At 62.4% G+C, this 26,011-nt stretch overlaps 3 protein-coding genes across 4 annotated transcripts in view; 1 reads left to right on the forward strand and 2 right to left on the reverse strand.

Annotated features, from left to right (window-relative positions):
• Positions 1-2,920: 2,920 nt before the first annotated feature.
• Positions 2,921-8,893, reverse strand: LOC147647463 (uncharacterized). The gene is made up of 4 exons (XM_086871878.1): positions 8,009-8,893; positions 6,932-7,013; positions 5,799-5,891; positions 2,921-5,228 (listed from the first exon to the last, which is right to left on the reverse strand). The coding sequence occupies exons 1-4, from the start codon at positions 8,226-8,228 to the stop codon at positions 5,153-5,155; spliced, it is 471 nt and encodes a 156-aa protein (XP_086728004.1). The 5' UTR covers positions 8,229-8,893; the 3' UTR covers positions 2,921-5,152.
• Positions 8,894-13,580: 4,687 nt separating this feature from the next.
• FIS1 (fission, mitochondrial 1) lies at positions 13,581-21,676 on the reverse strand. Its single transcript, XM_086871889.1, has 5 exons — positions 21,587-21,676; positions 19,385-19,517; positions 17,622-17,698; positions 14,439-14,544; positions 13,581-13,891 (listed from the first exon to the last, which is right to left on the reverse strand). Exons 1-5 carry the CDS (start codon positions 21,629-21,631, stop codon positions 13,803-13,805), a joined length of 450 nt encoding a protein of 149 aa, XP_086728015.1. The 5' UTR covers positions 21,632-21,676; the 3' UTR covers positions 13,581-13,802.
• Positions 21,579-26,011, forward strand: part of LOC111942379 (polyunsaturated fatty acid lipoxygenase ALOX15B-like) — a 32,005-nt gene continuing 27,572 nt past the window's right edge. The window contains exons 1-2 of one of the 2 annotated variants that reach the window (XM_086871741.1): positions 21,579-21,958; positions 25,632-26,010. In XM_086871741.1, the coding sequence (XP_086727867.1) occupies positions 21,812-21,958; positions 25,632-26,010 (526 nt within the window). In that variant the 5' untranslated portion in view covers positions 21,579-21,811. Of the gene's footprint in view, positions 21,959-25,631; position 26,011 lie in introns of those variants that run through there. The other variant, XM_086871739.1, reaches the window with a different exon arrangement.

The following is a 26,011-nucleotide window of genomic DNA, read 5'->3' on the forward strand; positions in this document are numbered from 1 at the left end:
TAATAGGAAAGGAGGAGAAAATGAATATAAATTAATTGTTTATATGTGTATGTGTGCATTGTGTAAGCCTGGTTTGTGGAGAAGAAAAAGGGAGAAACAATTCTGAGGTGCTGGGGGGCCGGGGGGTGACCCCGATCCTGGGGGGGCCGGGGGGTGACCCCGATCCTGGGGGGGCCGGGGGGTGACCCCGATCCTGGGGGGGCAGGGGAGGTGACCCCGATCCTGGGGGGGCAGGGGAGGTGACCCCGATCCTGGGGGGGCAGGGGAGGTGACCCCGATCCTGGGGGGGCCAGGGGGTGACCCCGATCCCGGGGGGGTCCCGGGGGAGGTGACCCCGATCCCCGGGGGGGTTCGAGCCGGGGGGCCCGGGGGAGGTGACCCCGATCCTGGGGGAGGTGACCCCGATCCCGGAGGGGCCGGGGGGTGACCCCGATCCTGGGGGGGCCCGGGGGAGGTGACCCCGATCCTGGGGGGGTTCGAGTCGGGGGTCCCGGGGGAGGTGACCCCGATCCTGGGGGGGGGGACAGGGGAGGTGACCCCGATCCCGGGGGAGGTGACCCCGATCCCGGGGGGGTCCCAGGGGAGGTGACCCCGATCCTGGGGGGGCCGGGAGGTGACCCCGATCCTGGGGGGTCCCGGGGGAGGTGACCCCGATCCTGGGGGAGGTGACCCCGATCCTGGGGGGTCCCAGGGGAGGTGACCCCGATCCCGGGGGGGTCCCAGGGGAGGTGACCCCGATCCCGGGGGGCCGGGGGGTGACCCCGATCCCAGGGGAGGTGACCCCGATCCTGGGGGGGCCCAGGGGAGGTGACCCCGATCCCGGGGGGGTCCCAGGGGAGGTGACCCCGATCCTGGGGGGTCCCAGGGGAGGTGACCCCGATCCCGGGGGAGGTGACCCCGATCCCGGGGGGGGTTCGAGCCGGGGGGCCCGGGGGAGGTGACCCCGATCCTGGGGGGGGCCCAGGGGAGGTGACCCCGATCCTGGGGGGGGCCCAGGGGAGGTGACCCCGATCCTGGGGGGGGCCCAGGGGAGGTGACCCCGATCCCGGGGGGGTCCCAGGGGAGGTGACCCCGATCCCGGGGGGGTCCCAGGGGAGGTGACCCCGATCCCGGGGGGGGGAAATGTCCAGCCCTGGACACCAAAGGGTCCCCAGCCCTTATCGGGACACCCCCAGCCCTTCCAAGGACCCCCCCACCGACCCCATAGAGGCTCCACCCCATAGGAACCCCCCGTCCCCTATAGAGACCCCCCCTATCCCCTATAGAGACCCCCCTATCCCCTATAGAGACCCCCCCATCCCCTATAGGGACCCCCCCCATCCCCTATAGGGACCCCCCATCCCCTATAGGGACCCCCTCCACATAGGGGGACCCCCTGACCCTATAGAAATCCCCTGACCCTATAGAAACCCCCGAATCCCCTATAGAGACCCCCCCACAAACCCACGGGGAAACTGGGGGGGAACTGGGAGCACTGGGAGCCCCAAACTGGGAGCACTGGGAGCCCAAACTGGGAGCACTGGGAGCCCCAAACTGGGAGCACTGGGAGCACTGGGAGCACTGGGAGCCCAAACTGGGAGCACTGGGAGCCCCAAAGTGGGAGCACTGGGAGCCCAAACTGGGAGCACTGGGAGCCCCAAACTGGGAGCACTGGGAGCACTGGGAGCCCAAACTGGGAGTACTGGGAGCCCCAAACTGGGAGCACTGGGAGCCCCAAACTGGGAGCACTGGGAGCACTGGGAGCACTGGGAGCCCAAACTGGGAGCACTGGGAGCCCAAACTGGGAGTACTGGGAGCCCCAAACTGGGAGCACTGGGAGCACTGGGAGCACTGGGAGCCCAAACTGGGAGCACTGGGAGCCCCAACTGGGAGCACTGGGAGCACTGGGAGCCCCAAACTGGGAGCACTGGGAGCACTGGGAGCACTGGGAGCCCCAAACTGGGAGCACTGGGAGCCCAAACTGGGAGCACTGGGAGCCCCAAACTGGGAGCACTGGGAGCACTGGGAGCCCCAAACTGGGAGCACTGGGAGCCCCAAACTGGGAGCACTGGGAGCCCAAACTGGGAGCACTGGGAGCCCCAAACTGGGAGCACTGGGAGCACTGGGAGCACTGGGAGCCCCAAACTGGGAGCACTGGGAGCACTGGGAGCACTGGGAGCCCCAAACTGGGAGCACTGGGAGCACTGGGAGCCCAAACTGGGAGCACTGGGAGCCCCAAACTGGGAGCACTGGGAGCCCCAAACTGGGAGCACTGGGAGCCCAAACTGGGAGCACTGGGAGCCCCAAACTGGGAGCACTGGGAGCACTGGGAGCACTGGGAGCCCCAAACTGGGAGCACTGGGAGCCCAAACTGGGAGCACTGGGAGCCCAAACTGGGAGCACTGGGAGCCCCAAACTGGGAGCACTGGGAGCCCCAAACTGGGAGCACTGGGAGCACTGGGAGCCCCAAACTGGGAGCACTGGGAGCCCCAAACTGGGAGCACTGGGAGCCCAAACTGGGAGCACTGGGAGCACTGGGAGCCCAAACTGGGAGCACTGGGAGCACTGGGAGCACTGGGAGCCCCAAACTGGGAGCACTGGGAGCACTGGGAGCACTGGGAGCCCCAAACTGGGAGCACTGGGAGCACTGGGAGCCCCAAACTGGGAGCACTGGGAGCACAAACTGGGAGCACTGGGAGCCCCAAACTGGGAGCACTGGGAGCCCCAAACTGGGAGCACTGGGAGCCCAAACTGGGAGCACTGGGAGCCCCAAACTGGGAGCACTGGGAGCACTGGGAGCCCAAACTGGGAGCACTGGGAGCCCCAAACTGGGAGCACTGGGAGCCCAAACTGGGAGCACTGGGAGCACTGGGAGCACTGGGAGCCCCAAACTGGGAGCACTGGGAGCACTGGGAGCACTGGGAGCACTGGGAGCACAAACTGGAGGTTACTGGTTTTTATTGGTCTTTACTGGGAGGAGCCCCCGGGGGGGGGGAGGGGAAATTTGGAAATCCGGAAAAAATTGGGAAAAAATCGGAAAAATTGGGGAAAATTTGGGGAAAATTTGGGAAAAATTTGGGAAAATTTGGGAAAAATTTGGGAAAATTTGGGAAAAATTTGGGAAAAATTTGGGAAAATTTGGGAAAAATTTTGGGAAAATTTGAGGAAAATTTGAGGAAAATTTGGGGAAAATTTGAGGAAAATTTGGGGAAAATTTGGGAAAATTTAGGGGATTTTTGGGACAATTTTGGGATATTTTAGGGATATTTTGGGATAATTTGGGGGATTTTGAGGATAATTTTGGGATAAATTTGGGATAATTTTGGGATAAGTTTGGGGGATTTTTGGGATAAATTTGGGGGATTTTTGGGATAAATTTGGGGGATTTTTGGCATAAATTTGGGATAATTTTGGGATAAATTTGGGGGATTTTTGGGATAAATTTGGGATAATTTTGGGAAAATTTGGGGGATTTTTGGGATAAATTTGGGATAATTTTGGGAAAATTTGGGATAATTTTTGAGATATTTTAGGGGATATTTTGGGATAATTTTGGGACTAATTTGGGATAAATTTGGGATATTTTTGGAATATTTTAGGGGATTTTTTGGGATAATTTTGGGATAATTTTGGGATAATTTTGAGATAAATTTGGGGGATTTTTGGGATAAATTTGGGGCAATTTTTGGGGATAAATTTGGGATAAATTTGGGATAAATTTGGGATATTTTAGGAATAATGTTGGGATAATTTTGGGTTAATTTTGGGAACAATTCGGGGACATTTTGGGGACATTTCGGGGACATTTTGGGATTTTTTTTGGAACAATTTTGAGATATTTTGGGGCTATTTCAGGGACATTTTGGGGCTGATTTTGGGGATATTTTGGGAATAATTTTGGGATAATTTGGGGACATTTTTGGGACATTTCAGGGACATTTCAGGGACATTTTGGGAATAATTTTGGGATAATTTTGGGATTATTTGGGGACATTTCAGGGATAATTTGGGAACATTTTGGTGATAATTTGGGGACATTTCAGGGACATTTCGGGGACATTTTGGGAATAATTTTGGGATAATTTGGGGACATTTCGGGGACAATTCGGGGATAATTTGGGAATAATTTCAGGATATTTTGGAGTTATTTCAGGGACATTCTGGGGCTGCTTTTGGGGACATTTTGGGGACAATTTGGGGACATTTTAAGGACATTTTGGGGACAATTCGGGGATAATTCGGGGCTGTTTCGGGGACAATTCGGGGTTTATTTTGGAATAATTTGGGGCTGTTTTGGGGATAATTTGGGGACATTTTAAGGATATTTTGGGGCTGTTTTGGGACTATTTTGGGGACATTTCGGGGTCATTTTGGGGACATTTTGGGGATAATTCAGGGATAAATTTGGGACATTTCGGGGACATTTTTGGGGACATTTTGGGGACATTTTGGGGACAATTCGGGGTTATTTTGGGAATAATTTTGGGATAACTTGGGGACATTTCCGGGATATTTCCGGGACATTTCAGGGACATTTTCAGGGACATTCCGGGTCGGTTCCGGGTCCGTTCCGGGTCGGTCCCGGTCCCGGTTCCGGTCGGTCCCGGTCCCGGTTCCGGTTGGGGTCGGTCCCGGTTCCGGTCCCGGTTCCGGTTCGGTCCCGGTTCCGGTTGGGGTCGGTCCCGGTTCCGGTCCCGGTTCCGGTTCCGGTTCCGGTTCCGGTTCCGGTTCGGTCCCGGTCCCGGTCCCGGTTCCGGTTGGGGTCGGTCCCGGTTCCGGTTCCGGTTCGGGTCGGTCCCGGTTCCGGTTCGGGTCGGTCCCGGTTCCGGTTCCGGTTCGGTCCCGGTTCCGGTTCCGGTTGGGGTCGGTCCCGGTCCCGGTCCCGGTTCCGGTTGGGGTCGGTCCCGGTTCCGGTTCCGGTTGGGGTCGGTCCCGGTTCCGGTTCCGGTTGGGGTCGGTCCCGGTCCCGGTTGGGGTCGGTCCCGGTTCCGTTCCGGTTCCGGTTGGGGTCGGTCCCGGTTCCGGTTCCGTTCCGGTTCCGGTTGGGGTCGGTCCCGGTCCCGATTCCGGTTCCGTTCGGGGTCGGTTCCGGTTCCGGTCCCGGTCCCGGTTGGGGTCGGTCCCGGTTCGGTCCCGGTTCCGGTTCCGGTTCCGGTTCGGTTCCGGTTCCGGCTCACACGTACTCGTTCCGCCCGTATTTCTCCCCCAGCGGGGGGGGAGGGGCGGCGGCCGCGCGGGGCCGGGCGGGGCTGGGGGAGGGGGGAGGGGCGGGGTCAGGGGTGGGGGAGGGGCGGCCGAGAGCCCCGCCCCCACCCCGGACCCGGGAGAGGGGGAGGGGCGGAGAGGAAGGGTCCCGAGGGGGGGAGGGGGAGGGGGAGGGGAGGGGGGAGGGGCTTTGGGGGGGTTGAGGAGGGGGAGGGGATTTGGGGGAGGGGTCGCAGGGTGGGGGAGGGGCTTGAGGAGGGGAGGGGTTTTGGGGGGAGGGGCTGAGGAGGGGGAGGGGCTTTGGAGGAGTCCCAAGGGTGGGGGAGGGGCTTGCGAGGAGTCTCAGAATGGGGGAGGGGCTTAAGAGGGGTGGGGCCTAGGAGGGAGGGGCTTTGGGGGAGGGGCTTGAGGAGGGGGAGGGGCTTTAAGGGATCCCAGGGTGGGGGAGGGGCTTGAGGAGGGGGAGGAGCTTTGGGGGAGGGGTCCCAAGGTGGGGGAGGGGCTTTAAGGATTCCCAGGGTGGGGGAGGGGCTTGAGGAGGGGGAGGGGCTTTGTGGGGAGGGGTCTGAGGAGGGGTCGGGGTCTGGGGGGTGGGGGAGGGGCGCGGTTCTCACCCGGCTCGCGCCATCCAGAGCAGCGCCCCTCCCCCCACCGCCTGCAGCGCCCCTCCCCCACCCGCCTGCATCACCGCCGGGCCCGGCTCGAACCTGGGGGGAGGGGAGGGGGCGTCACCCCAAAAAAAACCCCCCCGGGAGCCCCAAAATCCACCCCAGACCCCCCCGGAACCCTCAAAATCCCCCCAAAATCCCCCCCAAACCCCCCAGATCCCCCCAGGACCCCCAAAACTCCCCCGGGACCCCAAAATCCCCTCAAAAATCCCCCCCAGCCCCACCCAATCCCCTCAGATCCCCCCCAAAACTCTTCCGGGACCCCCAAAATTCCCCCCAACCCCCCCATCCTTTCAGATCTCCCCCAGGACCCCCCAAAACTCCCCCGGGACCCCCCAAATCCCCCCCAGATCCCTTGGAACCCCCAAAATACCCCCAAAATCCATCCCAGACCCCCCCCCGGGACCCCAAAATCCATCCCAGACCCCCCCCCGGGACCCCAAAATCCTCCCCAAATCCCCTCCAGCCCCCCCCATTCCACTCAGATCCCTCCCAGGACCCCCCAAAAATCCCCCGGGACCCCAAAATTCCCCCAAAATCCACCCCAGCCCCCCCAATCCTTTCAGATCCCCCCAAAACCCCCCGAGGACCCCAAAATCCCCCCCCAAAATCTCCCCAAAACTCCCCCGGGACCCCCAAATCTCTCCAAAAGCCACCCCAGACCCTCCTGGAACCCCAAAATCCCCTCAAAATCCACCCCAGCCCCCCCAATCCCCTCAGATTCCCCCCAAAACCCCACCGAGACCCCCCCCAAGACCCCAAAATCCCCCCCCAGAACCTCCCAAAACCCCCCTGGAACCCCCCAAATCCTCCCCAAATCCACCCCAGCCCCCCCCAATCCCCTCAGATCCCCCCAGGACCCCCCAAAACTCCCCCGGGATCCCCAAAATCCACCCCAGCCCCTCCCCATTCCTTCAGATTCCCCCCAAAACCCCCCGGGACCTCCCCAAGACCCCAAAATCCCCCCCAGAACCCCCCGAAACCCCCTTGGAACCCCCAAAATCCCCTCAAAATCCACCCCAGCCCCCCCCAAACCCCTCAGAGCCCCCCCAGACCCCCCGGGGGTGCCCCTCCCCCACCTGACCCCCAAGGTGTTGGGGTCGAAGAATTCCTGGGAGGAGCCGACCCCGAACCAGAGCGCGGCGCCCACGGCGGCCAGGCCTGCGGGGACCCCCGAAATCAGCCAAAATCGCTCAAAATCGGCCAAAATCGGCCAAAAATCGGCCAAAATCGGCAAAAATCGGCCAAAATCGGCCAAAATCGGCCAAAAATCGGCAAAAATCGGCACAAAATCGGCCAAAATTGACCAAAATTAACCCAAAAACGGTCAAAATCAGCCAAGATTAACCAAAATCAACCCAAAATTAACCCAAAATCAGCCAAAATCAGCCCAAAATCGGCAAAAATTGGCACAAAAGTGACCAAAATTCACCCAAAATTGGAAAAAAATTGGCCAAAATTAACCGGAATCAACCTGAAATCGGCCAAAATTCACCCCAAAATGGCCAAAATCAGCCAAAATTCACCAAAATCAGCCTAAGATTGGCAAAAATCGTCACAAAATTGAACAAAATTAACCTAAAATGGGAAAAAATGGCCAAAATTAATCCAAAAATTGCCAAAATCAGCCAAAATTCACCAAAATCAGCCCAAAATCAGAAAAAAATCAGCCAAAATTCACCAGAATTAACCCCAAATTGGCCAAAATCTGCAAAAGTCAGCCCCAAATCAGCCAAATTCGGCCAAACCCGGCCAAAATTAACCCCAAAACGCCCAAAATTAACTCGAATTGGCCAAAATTAGCCCCAAACCGGCCAAAATCAGTCAAAAATAACCCAAAATCGACCAAAATCAGCCCCAAATCAGCCCAAATCAAACCCACATTTGCCAAATTGAACCCAAACTGGCAAAAATTAACCCCAAATCATCCCCCAAATCCACCAAAATCAGCCCCAAAGCAGCAAAAATCAACTCAAATTGACAAAAATTAACCCAAAACAACCCCAAACTGGCCAAAATTAACCCAAAATGGCCAAATTAAACCCAAATTGGCCAAATCACCCCCAAATCAGCCCCAAATCGACTCCAGATCCCCCTCCCCGCCCCTCCCCCTCCCCAAATCCCCCTCCCCTCCCCCCCCGCTGCCCCTCCCCCACCTGCCAGCAGCAGCAGCGCCCCCCCCGCGGCCCGGGGTCCCCTCCGGGGTCCGGCGCAGCCCCCCAGGGTCACCCCCAGCGCCCCCAGGGCCGCCCCCAGCACGGCCAGAGCGCGGCTGCCCTGCAGGTACCCTGTGGGGAGAGATGGAGATGGGAACAGCCCCGAGACAGCCCGAAAACAGCCCGAAACAGCCTGAAAACAGCCCCAAAACAACCCCATAACAGCCTGAAAACAGCCCCAAAACAGCCTGAAAACAGCCCGAAAACAGCCTGAAAACAGCCCTGAGACAGCCCGAAAACAGCCTGAAAACAGCCCCAAAACAGCCTGAAAACAGCCTGAAAACAGCCCGAAAACAGCCCGAAAACAGCCTGAAAACAGCCCTGAGACAGCCCGAAAACAGCCCGAAAACAGCCCCAAAACAGCCCAAAAACAGCCCCGAGACAGCCCGAAAACAGCCTGAAAACAGCCTGAAAACAGCCCGAAAACAGCCTGAAAACAGCCCGAAAACAACCTGAAAACAGCCCCAAAACAGCCTGAAAACAGCCCAAAAACAGCCCAAAAACAGCCCCAAAACAGCCCCAAAACAGCCTGAAAACAGCCTGAAAACAGCCCGAAAACAGCCTGAAAACAGCCTGAAAACAGCCTGAAAACAGCCCGAAAACAGCCTGAAAACAGCCTGAAAACAGCCTGAAAACAGCCCGAAAACAACCTGAAAACAGCCCAAAAACAGCCCCAAAACAGCCCGAAAACAGCCTGAAAACAGCCCAAAAACAGCCCCAAAACAGCCCAAAACAGCCGGAAAACAACCTGAAACCAGCCCAAAAACAGCCCCAAAACAGCCCCAAAACAGCCTGAAAACAGCCCCAAAACAGCCCCAAAACAACCCCAAAACAGCCCCAAAACAACCCCAAAACAGCCCAAAACAGCCCCAAAACAGCCCAAAACAGCCCCAAAACAGCCCAAAACAGCCCCAAAACAGCCCCAAAACAACCCCAAAACAGCCCCAAAACAGCCCCAAAACAACCCCAAAACAGCCCCAAACAACCCAAAACAGCCCCAAAACAGCCCCAAAACAGCCCCAAACAGCCCAAAAATACCCCAAAAACAGCCCAAAAATAACCCCCAAATGCCCCAAATAACAGCCCCAAAACAGCCCCAAAACAGCCCAAAAACAGCCCCAAAACAACCCCAAAACAGCCCCAAAACAACCCCAAAACAACCTGAAAACAGCCCGAAACAGCCCCAAAACAGCCCAAAACAGCCCCAAAACAGCCCCAAAACAGCCCCAAACCAGCCTGAAACCACCCAAAACAGTCCCCAAATACCCCCAAAACACCCCAAAAACAACCCCAGAACAGCCCGAAACCACCCCAAAATACCCCAAATACCCCAAACCACCCCAAAATACCCCAAAATACCCCAAAATACCCCAAAATACCCCAAAATACCCCAAAATACCCCAAAATACCCCAAAAAACCTAAAATCCCCCCCAAATCCCCCCCAAATCCCCCCCAAATCCCCCCCAAAATCCCCGACCCTCCCCAGGGTCCCCGAAATCCCCCCTGGCACCCCCTGATGTCCCCAAAGTGTCCCCAGAGTGTCCCCAAAGTGTCTCCTGGTGTCACCGAGCCGCCCCCAAGGTCACCCCAAGGTCACCCCGGTGTCCCCAAATGTCACCCCCCCGGTGTCACCCCCCATGTCCCCAAAGTGTCCCCAAAGTGTCCCCCCAGTGTCACCCCCCTGGTGTCACCCCCATGTCCCCAAAGTGTCCCCAAAGTGTCCCCAAAGTGTCCCCACCCCGGTGTCACCCCCCATGTCCCTGATGTCCCCAAAGTGACCGCCAAGGTCACCCCAAGGTCACCTTGATGTCCCCAAAGTGTCCCCAAAGTGTCCCCTGGTGTCACCCCCACCCCAGTGTCATCCCCAAGGTCACCCCAAGGTCACCCCAGGGTCACCCCGATGTCCCCAAAATGTCCCCAAAATGTCCCCACCCCTGTGTCACCCCCCATGTCCCCAATGTCCCCAAGGTCACCCCAAGGTCCCCCCAATGTCCCCCCCTGATGTCCCCCCCGTGTCCCCCTCGTGTCCCCCCCGTCCGCCCCGTCCCCCCTCCCCCATCCCCGTGTCCCTTCCTGTCCCCATCCCTGTCCCCTCCCCGATGTCCCCAATGTCCCCCTGGCTCTTCCTGTCCCCCCCCGGCTCTGTCCCATTGTCCCCTCCTGTCCCCTCCCTGATGTCCCCAATGTCCCCAACCCCCACAACGTCTCCAACCCCCCCACTGTCCCCAATGTCCCCAATGTCCCCAAACCCCCCCAATGTCCCCAATGTCCCCAATGTCCCCAAACCCCCCCAATGTCCCCAATGTCCCCAAACCCCCCCCAATGTCCCCCCAATGTCCCCAGTGTCCCCAAAGTCTCCCCAAAGTGTCCCCCAAGGTCACCCCAAGGTCACCCTGATGTCCCCAGGGTGTCCCCACCCCCCGTGTCACCGCCATGTCCCCAATGTCCCCAACCCCCCCAGTACCGGGCAGGGTGACCAGTGACACCAGTGGCACACAGGACATGTCCCCCCTGTCCCCATGTCCCCAATGTCCCCCAATGTCCCCAATGTCCCCAATGTCCCCACTGTCCCCAACCCTCCCAATGTCCCCAATGTCCCCAATGTCCCCAACCCTCCCAATGTCCCCAATGTCCCCACTGTCCCCAACCCCCCCAGTGTCCCCCCAGTGTCCCCAGTACCGGGCAGGGTGACCAGTGACACCAGTGGCACGCAGGACATGACCCCGCTGGCGTCGGTGGCGCAGTCGCTCCAGAGCCCGCGGGTGACAATGACAGCGGTGACCGCGCTGCTCTGGCCCCCGCCCATCCCCCACACCCCCGCGGCCACCGCGGCCACCAGCAGCCCCCAGCCCGTCACCCCCAGGGCCACCGCGGCCACCGCGGCCAGCGGGCCCCAGCGCCACCCGCCCGGCGCCATCCGGCACTGGGGACACTGGGGACACTGGGGACACTGGGGACACTGGGCACTGGTGGGCACTGGTGGGCACTGGTGGTCACTGGTCACAGGTGGTCACTGGTGGCACTGGGAGTGCTGGTGGTGGTGGTCACTGGTCACGGATGGTCACTGGTCACTGATGGTCACTGATGGTCACTGGTGGTCACTGATGGTCACTGGTGGTCACTGGCGGCACTGATGGTCACTGGTGGTCACTGGTGGCACTGGGAGTGCTGGTGGTGGTGGTCACTGGTCACTGGTCATTGGCCACTGGTCACTGATGGTCACTGGTGGTCACTGGTGGTCACTGGTGGTCACTGGTGGCACTGGGAGTGCTGGTGGTCTCTGGTCACTGGAAGTGTTGGTCACTGGTCACTGGTGATCACTGGTGGTCACTGATGGTCACTGATGGTCACTGGTGGTCACTGGTGGTCACTGATGGTCACTGATGGTCACTGGTGGTCACTGGTGGTCACTGGTCACTGGAAGTGTTGGTCACTGGTCACTGGTGATCACTGATGGTCACTGGTGGTCACTGGCAGCACTGGGAATGCTGGTGGTGGTGGTCACTGGTCACTGATGGTCACTGGTCACTGATGGTCACTGATGGTCACTGATGGCACTGGTGGTCTCCGGTGGTCACTGATGGTCACTGATGGTCACCAGTGGTCACTGGTGGTCACTGATGGTCACTGATGGTCACTGGTGGTCACTGGTGGTCACTGATGGTCACTGATGGTCACTGGTGGTCACTGGTGGCACTGATGGTCACTGATGGTCACTGATGGTCACTGATGGTCACTGGTGGTCACTGATGGGCACTGGTGGGCACTGGTGGCACTGGTGGCACTGGTGGCACTGGTCACTGGGAGCACTGGTGTTGGTCACTGATGGTCACTGATGGTCACTGGTGTTGGTGGTACTGGTCACTGATGTCACACGGAGTGCTGGTCACTGGTGCTCACTGATGGTCTCTGGTGGTCACTGGTGGCACTGATGGTCACTGATGGTCACTGGTGGTCACTGATGGTCACTGGTAGCACTGGTGGTCTCCGGTGGTCACTGATGGTCACTGGTGGTCACTGGTCACTCATGGCACTGGGAGCACTGCTTGCTGCTGTCACTGGTCACTGGTGTCCATCCAGGATGTCACTGGTCAGCGCTGTCTGGCTGGGATGCTACCAGTCACTGGTCACTGGTCACTGGTCACTGGTGTCACTGGTGTCACTGGTGTCACCGGTCAGTGTCCGGAGCTGGTCACTGGTGTCACTGGTCACTGGTGTCCCTGGTGTCCCTGGTCAGTGTCCGGAGCCGGTCACTGGTGTCACTGGTCACTGGTGTCACTGGTGTCCGGAGCCGGTCACTGGTCACTGGTGTCACTGGTGTCACTGGTCACTGGTGTCACTGGTGTCCCTGGTCAGTGTCTGGAGCCGGTCACTGGTGTCACTGGTGTCACTGGTCAGTGGTCACTGGTGTCACTGGTGTCACTGGTGTCCCTGGTCAGTGTCCGGAGCTGGTCACTGGTGTCACTGGTCAGCGGTCACTGGTGTCCCTGGTCAGTGTCCGGAGCCGGTCACTGGTGTCACTGGTGTCACTGGTGTCACTGGTGTCACTGGTCAGTGGTCACTGGTGTCACTGGTGTCACTGGTCAGCGGTCACTGGTGTCCCTGGTCAGTGTCCGGAGCTGGTCACTGGTGTCACTGGTGTCACTGGTGTCACTGGTGTCACTGGTCAGTGGTCACTGGTGTCACTGGTGTCACTGGTCAGCGGTCACTGGTGTCCCTGGTCAGTGTCCGGAGCCGGTCACTGGTGTCCCTGGTGTCACTGGTCAGCGGTCACTGGTGTCCCTGGTCAGTGTCCGGAGCCGGTCACTGGTGTCACTGGTCAGCGGTCACTGGTGTCACTGGTCAGCGGTCACTGGTGTCCCTGGTCAGTGTCCGGAGCCGGTCACTGGTGTCACTGGTGTCACTGGTCAGTTGTCACTGGTGTCACTGGTGTCACTGGTCAGCGGTCACTGGTGTCCCTGGTCAGTGTCCGGAGCCGGGCGTGGCCGGGGGTGGGGGAGGGGCCGCCTGGCACCGTTTGGGGGGGGTTCCCCCCGCCCCTCCCCCCTCAGGAAGGAACCAGGTGTCCGGAGCCGCCCCTCCCCCCTTCCTGCCCCCCCTCCCCCCTTCCTGCCCCTCCCCCCCAGGGGGGCACCCGAGGGGGCGGGGCCGCCCCTCCCCCACCCGGGCCCCTTCCTGTGACGCAGATCGGGGGGGAGGGGCAAAGGGGGGAGGGGCGGGGACCCCAAAATCCGCCGGGGGGGGCTGGGGACACTCGGGGACACTCGGGGGGGGTCAGGGGACACTTGAGGACACTCGGGGGGTTTTGGGGACACTCGGGGGGGGTCAGGGGACACTCGGGGACACTCGGGGGGGCTTTGGGGACACTCGGGGACACTCGGGGGGGTCAGGGGACACTCGGGGGGAGTCAGGGGACACTCGGGGACACTCGGGGGGGGGTCGGGGGACACTTGGGGACACTCGGGGGTCCCAGACCAGGTTCCCGCCCTTCCCCCATCAGTGACGTCACACTCGGAGCCCAACCAGGTTTATTTACAGCGGGGGGAGGGGACAGCGCGGGGTGGGGGAGGGGCCGGGGGTGTCCCCAAGGCACTGGGGGGAGGGGGGGTGTCTCTGACGTCACTCCGCGTCATGACGTCACTCCGCCCTGACGCAATCCGCGGGCCGCTCTTTCGCCCCTCCCAGTCCGTGACGTCACGGCGCAAGCCCCTCCCCCCGCGGGAGGGGGCGTGGTCAGTGCCGAGCGCGCGCGATGGCCACGCCCAACAGCCCGGCCACGCCCATGACCACGCCCCCAACGATGGCCGCGCCCACCAGCCCGTCTGGGGGGACAAAGGGGACACACGGGGAGGGGACACGGGGAGGGGACACGGGGAGGGGACACGTCACCCGCCAGGCCGGGGGGCTCCGGGACCCCCCGTGTCCCCCCCAATGTCCCCTCAATGTCCCCAATGATGTCCCCTCACCCCCAATGTCCCCGATGTCCCCAATGTCCCCTCACCTCCCAATATCCCCCCCCGATGTCCCCAATGATGTCCCCTCACCCCCGATGTCCCCAATGTCCTCCCCCTCACCCCCCGATGTCCCCAGTGTCCCCGATGATGTCCCCCCCATGTCCCCGCTCTCCCCTCACCCCCGATGTCCTCCCCAATGTCCCCCCGCTGTCCCCCCCAGTGATGTCCCCGCTGTCCCCTCACCCCCCCAATGTCCCCAATGTCCCCAGTGTCCCCCCCGCTGTCCCCAATGTCCCCCCGCTGTCCCCCCCAGTGATTTCCCCGCTGTCCCCTCACCCCCCCAATGTCCCCCAATGTCCCCCCCAATGTCCCCAATGTCCCCCCGCTGTCCCCAATGTCCCCGCTGTCCCCTCACCCCTCCTCAGGCGGTTCCGGACGCGGCTCCGCAGCCGCAGCACCTGCGGGTTCTGGGGTTCGGCCGCCAGGAGGCGCTCCAGGTGTGCCAGGGAGCGCTCGTACTCCTGGGGGGACACCTGAGTGTCACCTGGGTCACCTGTGTCACCTCTGTGTCACCTGTGTCACCTGTGTCACCTGTGTCACACCTGTGTGTCACCTGTGTCACCTGTGTCACCTGTGTGTGTCACCTCCCTGAGCCCCCCCTGCCCCGCTCCAGGTGTGCCAGGGAGCGCTCGTACTCCTGGGGGGACACCTGTGTCACCTGTTTGTCACCTGTGTCAGCTCCCTGTGTCACCTGTTTGTCACCTGTGTGTGTCACCTCCCTGAGCCCCCCCTGCCCTGCTCCAGGTGTGCCAGGGAGCGCTCGTACTCCTGTGGGGACACCTGAGTGTCACCTGTGTCACCTGTGTGTCACCTGTGTCACCTGGGTCACACCTGTGTCACCTGTGTCACCTGTGTGTCACCTGTGTCACCTGTGTCACCTCCCTGAGCCCCCCCCTGCCCCGCTCCAGGTGTGCCAGGGAGCGCTCGTACTCCTGGGGGGACACCTGAGTGTCACCTGGGTCACCTGTGTCACCTGTGTGTCACCTGTGTCACCTGTGTCACCTCCCTGTGTCACCTGTGTCACCTGTGTGTCACCTGTGTCACCTGTGTCACCTGTGTGTGTCACCTCCCTGAGCCCTCCCCTGCCCCGCTCCAGGTGTGCCAGGGAGCGCTCGTACTCCTGTGGGGACACCTGTGTGTCACCTGGGTCACCTGGGTCACACCTGTGTCACCTGTGTCACACCTGTGTCACCTCCCTGAGCCCCCCCCTGCCCCGCTCCAGGTGTGCCAGGGAGCGCTCGTACTCCTGGGGGGACACCTGAGTGTCACCTGGGTGTCACCTGTGTCACCTGGGTGTCACCTGTTTGTCACCTGTGTCACACCTGTGTCACCTCCCTGAGCCCCCCCCGCCCCGCTCCAGGTGTGCCAGGGAGCGCTCGTACTCCTGGGGGGACACCTGAGTGTCACCTGGGTGTCACCTGTGTGTCACCTGGGTGTCACCTGTGTCACACCTGTGTCACCTGTGTGTCACCTGTGTGTCACCTGTGTCACCTGGGTGTCACCTGTGTCACGTGTGTGTCATGTGTGTCACCTGTGTGTCACCTGTGTGTCACCTGTGTCACCTGGGTGTCACCTGGGTGTCACCTCTGTCACGTGTGTGTCACCTGGGTGTCACCTGGGTGTCACCTGTGTCACCTCCCTGAGCCCTCCCCTGCCCCGCTCCAGGTGTGCGAGGGAGCGCTCGTACTCCTGAGGGGACACCTGAGTGTCACCTGTGTCACCTCCCTGTGTCACCTGTGTCACCTGAGTGTCACCTGGGTCACCTGGGTCACCTGTGTTACGTCCTGTGTCACCTGTGTCACCTGTGTGTCACCTCCTGTATCACCTGTGTCACCTCCCGTGTCACCTGTGTGTCACCTGTGTCACCTCCTGTGTCACCTGTGTCACCTGTGTGTCACCTCCTGTATCACCTGTGTCACCTCCCGTGTCACCTGTGTCACCTGTGTGTCACCTGTGTTACCTCCTGTGTCACCTGTGTCACCTGTGTGTCACCTCCTGTATCACCTGTGTCACCTCCCCGAGCCCCCTCCCCCACTCCAGGTGTGTCAGGAGCGCTCGTACTTCTGTCCCCGTGTCCCCCCCATGTCCCCAGGTGTCCCCAGCTGTCCCCAGGTGTCCCCAGGTGTCTCAGGTGTGTCCCCAGGTGTCCCCGGGTGTGTCCCAGGTGTGTCCCCAGATGTCTCAGGTGTCTCAGGTGTGTCCCCAGGTGTGTCCCCAGGTGTCCCAGGTGTGTCCACAGGTGTCTCAGGTGTGTCTCAGGTGTGTCCCAGGTGTCTCAGGTGTGTCTCAGGTGTGTCCCAGGTGTCTCAGGTGTGTCCCCAGGTGTGTCCACAGGTGTCTCAGGTGTGTCCCCAGGTGTGTCCCAGGTGTCTCAGGTGTGTCCCAGGTGTGTCCCCAGGTGTGTCCCCAGGTGTCTCAGGTGTGTCCCAGGTGTCTCAGGTGTGTCCCCAGGTGTGTCCCAGGTGTCTCAGGTGTGTCCCAGGTGTCTCAGGTGTGTCCCAGGTGTCCTCAGGTGTCTCAGGTGTGTCCCCAGGTGTCTCAGGTGTGTCCCCAGGTGTGTCCCCAGGTGTCTCAGGTGTGTCCCCAGGTGTGTCCCAGGTGTCTCAGGTGTGTCCCAGGTGTCCCCAGGTGTCTCAGGTGTGTCCCCAGGTGTCCCCGGGTGTGTCCCAGGTGTGTCCCCAGGTGTCCCAGGTGTGTCCCCAGGTGTCTCAGGTGTGTCCCAGGTGTGTCCCCAGGTGTCTCAGGTGTGTCCCCAGGTGTCTCAGGTGTGTCCCCAGGTGTGTCCCAGGTGTCTCAGGTGTGTCCCAGGTGTCCCCAGGTGTCTCAGGTGTGTCCCCAGGTGTCCCCGGGTGTGTCCCAGGTGTGTCCCCAGGTGTCCCAGGTGTGTCCCCAGGTGTCCCCGGGTGTGTCCCAGGTGTGTCCCAGGTGTCCCAGGTGTGTCCCCAGGTGTCCCAGGTGTGTCCCAGGTGTCTCAGGTGTGTCCCCAGGTGTCTCAGGTGTCCCAGGTGTCTCAGGTGTGTCCCCAGGTGTCTCAGGTGTGTCCCAGGTGTGTTCCCAGGTGTCTCAGGTGTGTCCCCAGGTGTCTCAGGTGTGTCCCAGGTGTGTCCCCAGGTGTCTCAGGTGTGTCCCCAGGTGTGTCCCCAGGTGTCCCAGGTGTGTCCCAGGTGTGTCCCCAGGTGTCTCAGGTGTGTCCCAGGTGTCTCAGGTGTGTCCCCAGGTGTGTCCCCAGGTGTCTCAGGTGTGTCCCAGGTGTGTCCCAGGTGTGTCCCAGGTGTGTCCCAGGTGTCTCAGGTGTGTCCCCAGGTGTCTCAGGTGTGTCCCCAGGTGTGTCCCCAGGTGTCTCAGGTGTGTCCCCAGGTGTCTCAGGTGTGTCCCCAGGTGTGTCCCCAGGTGTCCCAGGTGTGTCCCCAGCTGTCTCAGGTGTGTCCCAGGTGTCCCAGGTGTGTCCCCAGGTGTCCCAGGTGTGTCCCAGGTGTCTCAGGTGTGTCCCCAGGTGTGTCCCCAGGTGTCTCAGGTGTGTCCCCAGGTGTGTCCCCACCTGCAGCCGGTAGTTGCCCAGGGCCAGGTAGAACAGGACGTCTCGCTGCTCCTCCGGGGGGGTCTCGGGCAGCAGCTCTGGGGGGGGGGGGAGGGGCACGAGCGGGGTCATCAACCCCTCCCCCACTTCCCGGGACCCCCAAAACTGCCCCAAACCCCCCAAAACTGCCCCAAACCCCCCAAAAACCACCCCAGAACCCCCCAAAACTGCCCCAAACCCCCCAAAAACCACCTCATAACCCCCCAAAACTGCCCCAAACCCCCCAAAACTGCCCCAAACCCCCCAAAAACCACCCCAGAACCCCCCAAAACTGCCCCAAACACCCCAAAACTGTCCCAACCCCCCCAACCCCCCCAAAATCCCCCAAATTTCCCAGAACCCCCTCTAAAAAACCCCCAACGGCCCCTGGAGCCCCCCAAAACCACCCAAAAACCACCCCAAAACCCCCCAAAACTGCCCCACAGCCCCCCAAAATCACCCCAGAGCACCCCAAAACCCCCCAAAACTGCCCCACAGCCCCCCAAAATCACCCCAGAGCACCCCAAAACCCCCCAAAATGCCCCAAAACTGCCCCAGAACTACCCCACAGCCCCCCAAACCCCCCCATTGTCCCCCCCTATTTGTTGTGGCCCCGCTCCCAAATCAGGCCCCGCCCCAAACCGTGCCCAATAGTGCCACCCAGCGGGCGGGGCTGGAACGGTGATGGCCACGCCCCTCTTAAGCCCCGCCCATCGCCGACGAGACCACGCCCCCTCTTAGTCCCGCCCATCAATGGAGAGGCCACGCCCCCTCTTAGCCCTGCCCATCAACGGGGAGAGCAAGACCACGCCCCTCAGCCCCGCCCATCAGCAGAGAGGCCACGCCCCCTCTTAGCCCCACCCATCACCGGATAGAGGCCACGCCCCTATTAGCCCCGCCCATTACCTGAGAGACCACGCCCCCTCAGTCCCGCCCCCACCTTAGCCCTGCCTTTCACCGGAGCACAGTGAGGTCACGCCCCCTCTTAGCCCCATCTATCACCGGAGGCCACGCCCCCACTTTAGCCCCGCCCTTCACCGGGAGAGGCCACGCCCCCTCTTAGCCCCTGCCCCTCACATGAGAGCGGCCACGTCCCCTCTTAGCCCCGCCCACCACACGAGAGAGGCCATGACCCCTCATTAGCCCCGCCCCCACTGGGAGCCGCGAGGCCACGCCCCCTCCTTAGCCCCGCCCCTCACCGGAGAGCAGCTCCACCCCTCGGGCCGTGTCCTCCCGGTACCGGCTCCGAACCAGGGCCCAGCCCCGCCCCCCGTTAGCCCCGCCCCTCACCGGAGAGCAGCTCCACCCCTCGGGCCGTGTCCTCCCGGTACCGGCTCCGAACCAGGGCCCAGCCCCGCCCCCCGTTAGCCCCGCCCCTCACCGGAGAGCAGCTCCACCCCTCGGGCCGTGTCCTCCCGGTACCGGCTCCGAACCAGGGCCCAGCCCCGCCCCCCGTTAGCCCCGCCCCTCACCGGAGAGCAGCTCCACCCCTCGGGCCGTGTCCTCCCGGTACCGGCTCCGAACCAGGGCCCAGCCCCGCCCCCCGTTAGCCCCGCCCCTCACCGGAGAGCAGCTCCACCCCTCGGGCCGTGTCCTCCCGGTACCGGCTCCGAACCAGGGCCCAGCCCCGCCCCCCGTTAGCCCCGCCCCTCACCGGAGAGCAGCTCCACCCCTCGGGCCGTGTCCTCCCGGTACCGGCTCCGAACCAGGGCCCAGCCCCGCCCCCCGTTAGCCCCGCCCCTCACCGGAGAGCAGCTCCACCCCTCGGGCCGTGTCCTCCCGGTACCGGCTCCGAACCAGGGCCCAGCCGTACTCGAAGCGGCTCTGCCGGGACAGCGCCCCCTGCTGGCGCTCGGCCGCGTAGCGCCGCTCCAGCGCCTGCGCACAACGGGCGGGGGGCGACACTAAGGGGGGGGCAGGGTGACACTGGGGGAGTCAGGGTGACACTTGGGGGGGTCAGGGTGACACTGGGGTGACATTGGGGGGGTCTGGGTGACACTGAGGGGGTCTGGGTGACACTGAGGGAGTCTGGGTGACATGGGGGCGTCTGGGTGACACTGGGGGGGTCAGGGTGACACTGGGGTGACAATGGGGGGGTCAGGGTGACACTGGGGTGACACTGGGGTGACACTGGGGGGTCAGGGTGACACTGGGGGGGTCAGGGTGACACTGGGGTGACAATGGGGGGGTCAGGGTGACACTGGGGTGACAATGGGGGGGGTCAGGGTGACATGGGGGGGGTCAGGGTGACTTTGGGGGTCCTCAGGGTGTCCCCAGAGAGGCCCATGGGGCCCTGGAGGGGGTTAAGGGTGACACTGGGGGGGTCAGGGTGACACTGGGGGGAGTCAGGGTGACAATGGGAGGGTCAGGGTGACACTGGGGGGAGTCAGGGTGACAAGGGGGGGGTCAGGGTGACACTGGGGTGACATTGGGGGGGTCAGGGTGACACTGGGGGGGGTCAGGGTGACAATGGGGGAGGTCAGGGTGACACTGGGGTGACAATGGGGGGGATGAGGGTGACACTGGGGGGGGTGAGGGGTGGTCAGGGTGACACTGGGGTGACAATGGGGGGGTCAGGGTGACACTGGTGGGCGTGAGGGTGACACTGGGGTGATACTGGGGGGCACGGGGACATCATGGGGACAATAGGGGGGCACTGGGGGCACTGGGGGAGTCAGGGTGACATTGGGGTGACACTGGGGGGGATGAGGGTGACATTGGCGGGCACTGGGGGGGGGTCATGGTGACACTGGGGGGGTCAGGGTGACACTGGGGGCTGAGGGTGACACTGCGGGGGTCAGGGTGACACTGGGGGCTGAGGGTGACACTGCGGGGGTCAGGATGACAGTCGGGGTGTGGGGGGGGGGGTGAGGGTGACACTGGGTGGGGACACGGGGACACCGGGGGTGGCACTGGGGGCGCACTGGGGAGGTTTAGGGTGACATTGGAGGGGTGAGGGTGACACTGGGAGGGGTCAGGGTGACACTGGGGTGACACTGGGGAAGTGAGGGTGACATTGGGGGGCACTGGGAGGGTCAGGGTGACACTGGGGGGCTCAGGGTGACAATGGGGGGTCAGGGTGGCACTGGGGGTGGTCAGGGTGACACTCGGGGTGTGTGGGGGGGGTCAGGGTGACACAGGGTGGGGACACGAGGACACCATGGGGACACCATGGGGACACCGGGGGTGACACGGGGGGGTCAGGGTGACACTGGGGGGGGTCAGGGTGACACTGGGGTGACACTGGGGGTGGCACTGGGTGACACTGGGGTGACACTGGGGGTCCCCGGGATGTCCCCAGAGAGGCCCCAGGTGACACTGGGGGGGTCGGGGGGGTCACTGAGGAGGCACCGGCCACACTGGGGGTTACTGGGAGCACTGGGAGCACTGGGGGTACTGGGGGATACTGGGAGCACTGGGGGGGTACTGGGAGCACTGGGGGATACTGGGAGCACTGGGGGGTTACTGGGGGTTACTGGGAGCACTGGGGGTTACTGGGAGCACTGGGGGTACTGGGAGCACTGGGAGCACTGGGGGTACTGGGGGATACTGGGAGCACTGGGGGGTTACTGGGGGTTACTGGGAGCACTGGGGGTTACTGGGAGCACTGGGGGTACTGGGGGTTACTGGGAGCACTGGGGGGCGGGGTTTCCCCATGTGGGCGTGGCCTCCACAAACGGGCGGCGCTGCCGGGGGGGGCCCCAAAGACCCGCGGGGGGGGTCCCCGAGGGGGCGTGGCCAATGCAGGTGGGGGCGTGGCCGAGGCGCCAAAAGGGGCGTGGTCATGCGAGGGCGTGGCTTCCGTGAGGGGGCGGGGCCAAGCCGGGGGTCGCGGGGCGGGTGCAAAAGGGGTGTGGCCCGGGGGGTCGCGGGAGTTGGGGGTCCACGGGGGTGGGCGTGGCCGTGAGAAAAGGGCGGGGCCAAGCGCTGAAGGGGCGTGGCCTCACCATCAGATCCTCCACCGCCACCACATCGTCGAACTCGGGGTCCATCGCACCCGGAAGTGGCGCCGGAAGTGAAGGCGGAAGTGACGATTTAACCCCGCCCTTTTCCCCCGCCCCGCGCAGCGATTGGCCGCGCCCCGGCTCGCCGCGCTCCCATTGGCTGGGGGGCGCGTGAGGCCGGCCGCGATTGGCTCCGCCCCGCGTCAATCACCGCCGGGTATCTCCGCCATGGCCGAGTACCGAGTGCGGGTCCGCACCGGCACCGCTCCCGGCGCCGGTACCAGCGACGCCATCGCCGTGACGCTGGTGGGGAGCCGCGGGAGCAGCCCCAGGACCCCGCTGGACCGATGGGGACCGGATTTCCACTGCGGGGCGGTGAGGGGAGCGCCGGGGGCGCTGAGGGGAGGGGGGGGCACTGTGAGGGGAGGGGGGAGGGGCGGCTCTGAGGGGAGGGGGGCTCTGAGGGGAGGGGGGCTCTGAGGGGGGAGGGGCGGCTCTGAGGGGAGGGGGGCTCTGAGGGGGGAGGGGCGGCTCTGAGGGGAGGGGGGCTCTGAGGGGGGAGGGGCGGCTCTGAGGGGAGGGGGGCTCTGAGGGGGGAGGGGCGGCTCTGAGGGGAGGGGGGCTCTGAGGGGGGAGGGGCGGCTCTGAGGGGAGGGGGGCTCTGAGGGGGGAGGGGCGGCTCTGAGGGGATTTGGGGGGGATTTGGGGACTTTTGGGGGTGGCTCTGTCACCCCTGGGGGTGTCACGAGAGGCTTGGGAGGGATTTGGGGGGGTCTGGAGGACATTTGGGGACTCTGGGAGACACCTGGGGGGGTCTGGGTGACATCTGGGGGTGGCTGTGTCACCTCTGGGGTGGCTCTGTCACCCCTGGGGGTGTCAAGAGAGGCTTGGGAGGGATTTGGGGACATCTGGGGGGGATTTGGGGACATCTGGGGCTGGCTCTGTCACCTTTAGGGGGTCAGGAGAGGCTTGGGAGGGATTTGGGGGGATTTTGGGGGGTTTGGGGGACTTTTGGGGGTGGCTGTGTCACCTCTGGGGTGGCTCTGTCACCTCTGGGGGTGTCAGGAGAGGCTTGGGAGGGATTTGGGGACATCTGGGGGGGATTTGGGGACATCTGGGGCTGGCTCTGTCACCTTTAGGGGGTCAGGAGAGGTCTGGGAGGGATTTGGGGGGATTTTGGGGGGTTTGGGGGACTTTTGGGGGTGGCTGTGTCACCTCTGGGGTGGCTCTGTCACCTCTGGGGGTGTCAGGAGAGGCTTGGGAGGGATTTGGGGGACACTTGGGGGGGCTCTGTGTGACATTTGTGTGGATTTGGGGACGTTTTGGGGTGGCTGTGTCACCCCTGGGGGGGTCAGAGGGGACCGGGGGGGTCCCAGGGGTGCAGAGACCCCCCCCAAAAGGGGCTGTGGGGTGTGGGGACAGCGGGTGAGGCACAGGTGACACCCAGGGCGGGGCTGGCACAGGCGAGGAGCCTCCGTGGGTGGCACTGGGGACACGGGGACGGTGACACAATGGTGGGGACACGGGGATGGTGACACCAGCACCGGCAGGGCGGGGACGGGGACACGGGGATGGTGACACGGGGATGGTGACACGGGCACGGTGACACAGTGGGGACACGGGGACGGTGACACGGGCATGGTGACACAGTGGGGACACGGGCACGGTGACATGGGCACGGTGACACAGTGGGGACACGGGGATGGTGACACGGTCATGGTGACACAGTGGGGACACGGGGACGGTGACACGGGCACGGTGACATGGGCACGGTGACACAGTGGGGACACGGGCACGGTGACACGGGCACGGTGACACAGTGGGGACACGGGCACGGTGACACGGGCACGGTGACACAGTGGGGACACGGGGATGGTGACACCATCGCCGCCAGGGCGGGACAGGGAGATGGTGACACAGGGATGGTGACACAGGGATGGTGACACGGGCACGGTGACACTGTGGGGACACAGGGACAGTGTCACCATCACTGGCAGGGTGGGGCATGGGGACACAGGGACACGGGGACGGTGACACAGCTGTGGGGACAGTGATGGTGACAGTGGTGGCACAACAGTCGTGACAATGGTGACACGATGGTGGTGACACAGCGGTGGTGGCACAGTGGTGACAGCGGTGGCACAGCAGTGGTGACAGTGGTGACAATGATGGTGACAGCAGCGACACATTGATGGTGACAATGGGGTGACAATGGCTGTTCCTCAGGCGGTGTCGGGGGTGGCCGTGACGCGGTGGTGGTGGCACGGTGACAGCGGTGGTGACACAGTGGTGGTGGCACGGTGACATCGATGGTGACAGCAATGGTGACACAGCGGTGGTGGCACAGCAATGGTGACAACAATGGCCTGCTGATGGTGACAGCGGTGACACAGCAATGGTGGCATGATGACAGTGATGGTGACACAGCGGTGGTGGTGGCACAGTGACAGCGATGGTGACACAGCGGTGATGGTGGCACGGTGACAGCGATGGTGACAGCGGTGACACAGCAATGGTGGTGGCATGGTGACAGCGATGGTGACACAGCGATGGTGGCACAGCCATGGTGGAGGTGACAGTGGCACTGTGGTGACAACAGCCGCGCAGCAAGGTGACAGTGACACTGCCGGGCTGGGGACAGCAGGGACAACGGTGGCATGGAGCGAGTGACATCACAGTCCATGTCACAGCCTGGAGCTGGTGTGTGACAGTGACAGTGACACAGTGACACAGTGACAGTCACAGTGACACAGTGACAGTGACAGTGACACAGTGACAGTGACACAGTGACAGTGACACAGTGACACAGTGACAGTGACACAGTGACAGTGACACAGTGACAGTGACAGTGACAGTGACACAGTGACAGTGACACAGTGATACAGTGACAGTGACACAGTGACACAGTGACACAGTGACAGTGACACAGTGACACAGTGACACAGTGACAGTGACACAGTGACAGTGACACAGTGACACAGTGACAGTGACACAGTGACAGTGACAGTGACACAGTGACAGTGACACAGTGACAGTGACACAGTGACACAGTGACAGTGACACAGTGACACAATGACACAGTGACAGTGACACAGTGACACAGTGACAGTGACACAGTGACAGTGACACAGTGACACAGTGACACTGACACAGACACAGTGACACAGTGACAGTGACACAGTGACAGTGACACAGTGACAGTGACAGTCACACACTGACACAGTGACAGTGACACAGTGACAGTGACACAGTGACACAGTGACAGGGACAGTGACAGTGACACAGTGACAGTGACGCAGTGACAGTGACACAGTGACACAGTGACACAGTGACACACTGACAGTGACACACTGACACAGTGACAGTGACACAGTGACACAGTGACAGTGACACAGTGACACAGTGACAGTGACACACTGACAATGTCCCCGTGTCCCCAGGTGACAGAGTACCGTGTCCCCGTCCCCCGTCCCCTGGGCCGCCTGTTGCTGCTGCAGGTGCACAGTGACAGTGACACAGTGACAGTGACACAGTGACAGTGACACAGTGACACAGTGACAGTGACACAGTGACAGTGACACAGTGACACAATGACACAGTGACAGTGACACAGTGACACAGTGACAGTGACACAGTGACAGTGACACAGTGACACAGTGACAGTGACACAGTGACAGTGACACAGTGACAGTGACAGTGACACAGTGACAGTGACACACTGACAATGTCCCCGTGTCCCCAGGTGACAGAGTACTGTGTCCCCGTCCCCCGTCCCCTGGGCCGCCTGTTGCTGCTGCAGGTGCACAGTGACAGTGACACAGTGACACAGTGACACAGTGACACAGTGACACAGTGACAGTGACACAGTGACAGTGACAGTTACAGTGACACAGTGACAGTGACACAGTGACAGTGACACAGTGACACAGTGACACACTGACACAGTGACAGTGACACAGTGACAGTGACACAGTGACACAGTGACACAGTGACAGTGACACAGTGACACAGTGACAGTGACACACTGACAATGTCCCCGTGTCCCCAGGTGACAGAGTACCGTGTCCCTGTCCCCTGTCCCCTGGGCCGCCTGTTGCTGCTGCAGGTGCACAAGGGGCCCTGTGGGGGTCTCCCCGAGAGCTCCTGGTACCTGGAGAGCGTCACCGTGTGGGGACAGCGCGGGGACACCCCCGGGGACACCCCCGGGGACAGTGACGGTGACAGCGACGGTGACAGCGACGGTGACAGCGATGGGGACAGCTGGGACGAGGAGGAGGAGGAGGAGGAGGATGAAGGTGACAGCGAGGAGGAGGTGGCAGAGGAGGAGGAGGAGGAGGGGACAGGTGACAGCGAGGAGGTGACAGAGGAGGAGGAGCTGGAGGAGGAGCCTGAGGACAGCGCGAGTGACATCGGCACTGCCAGCACAGG

The sequence above is a fragment of the Cyanistes caeruleus genome, chromosome 37 (genome assembly GCF_971803275.1).
Source record: "Cyanistes caeruleus chromosome 37, bCyaCae1.hap1.1, whole genome shotgun sequence".
NCBI lineage: Eukaryota > Metazoa > Chordata > Aves > Passeriformes > Paridae > Cyanistes > Cyanistes caeruleus.

What these genes read in the sequence shown, in the direction of transcription:
- LOC147647463 (XM_086871878.1), bottom strand. Translation starts at nt 8,228, where the DNA reads ATGGGGTTGTTTTGGGGCTGTTTTCAGGCTGTTTCGGGCTGTTTTCGG. An exon ending in GGCGCTGCTGCTGCTGGCAG is followed by an intron (nt 7,014 to 8,008) that starts GTGGGGGAGGGG and finishes GGGTCCCCGCAG; the next exon opens with GCCTGGCCGCCGTGGGCGCC. An exon ending in CTCTGGATGGCGCGAGCCGG is followed by an intron (nt 5,229 to 5,798) that starts GTGAGAACCGCG and finishes CCCCTCCCCCAG; the next exon opens with CCCCGCCCGGCCCCGCGCGG.
- FIS1 (XM_086871889.1), bottom strand. Translation starts at nt 21,631, where the DNA reads ATGGACCCCGAGTTCGACGATGTGGTGGCGGTGGAGGATCTGATG. An exon ending in TGGGCAACTACCGGCTGCAG is followed by an intron (nt 14,545 to 17,621) that starts GTGGGGACACAC and finishes GTGTCCCCCCAG; the next exon opens with GAGTACGAGCGCTCCCTGGC. An exon ending in CCGGAACCGCCTGAGGAGGG is followed by an intron (nt 13,892 to 14,438) that starts GTGAGGGGACAG and finishes TTGTCCCCCCAG; the next exon opens with ACGGGCTGGTGGGCGCGGCC.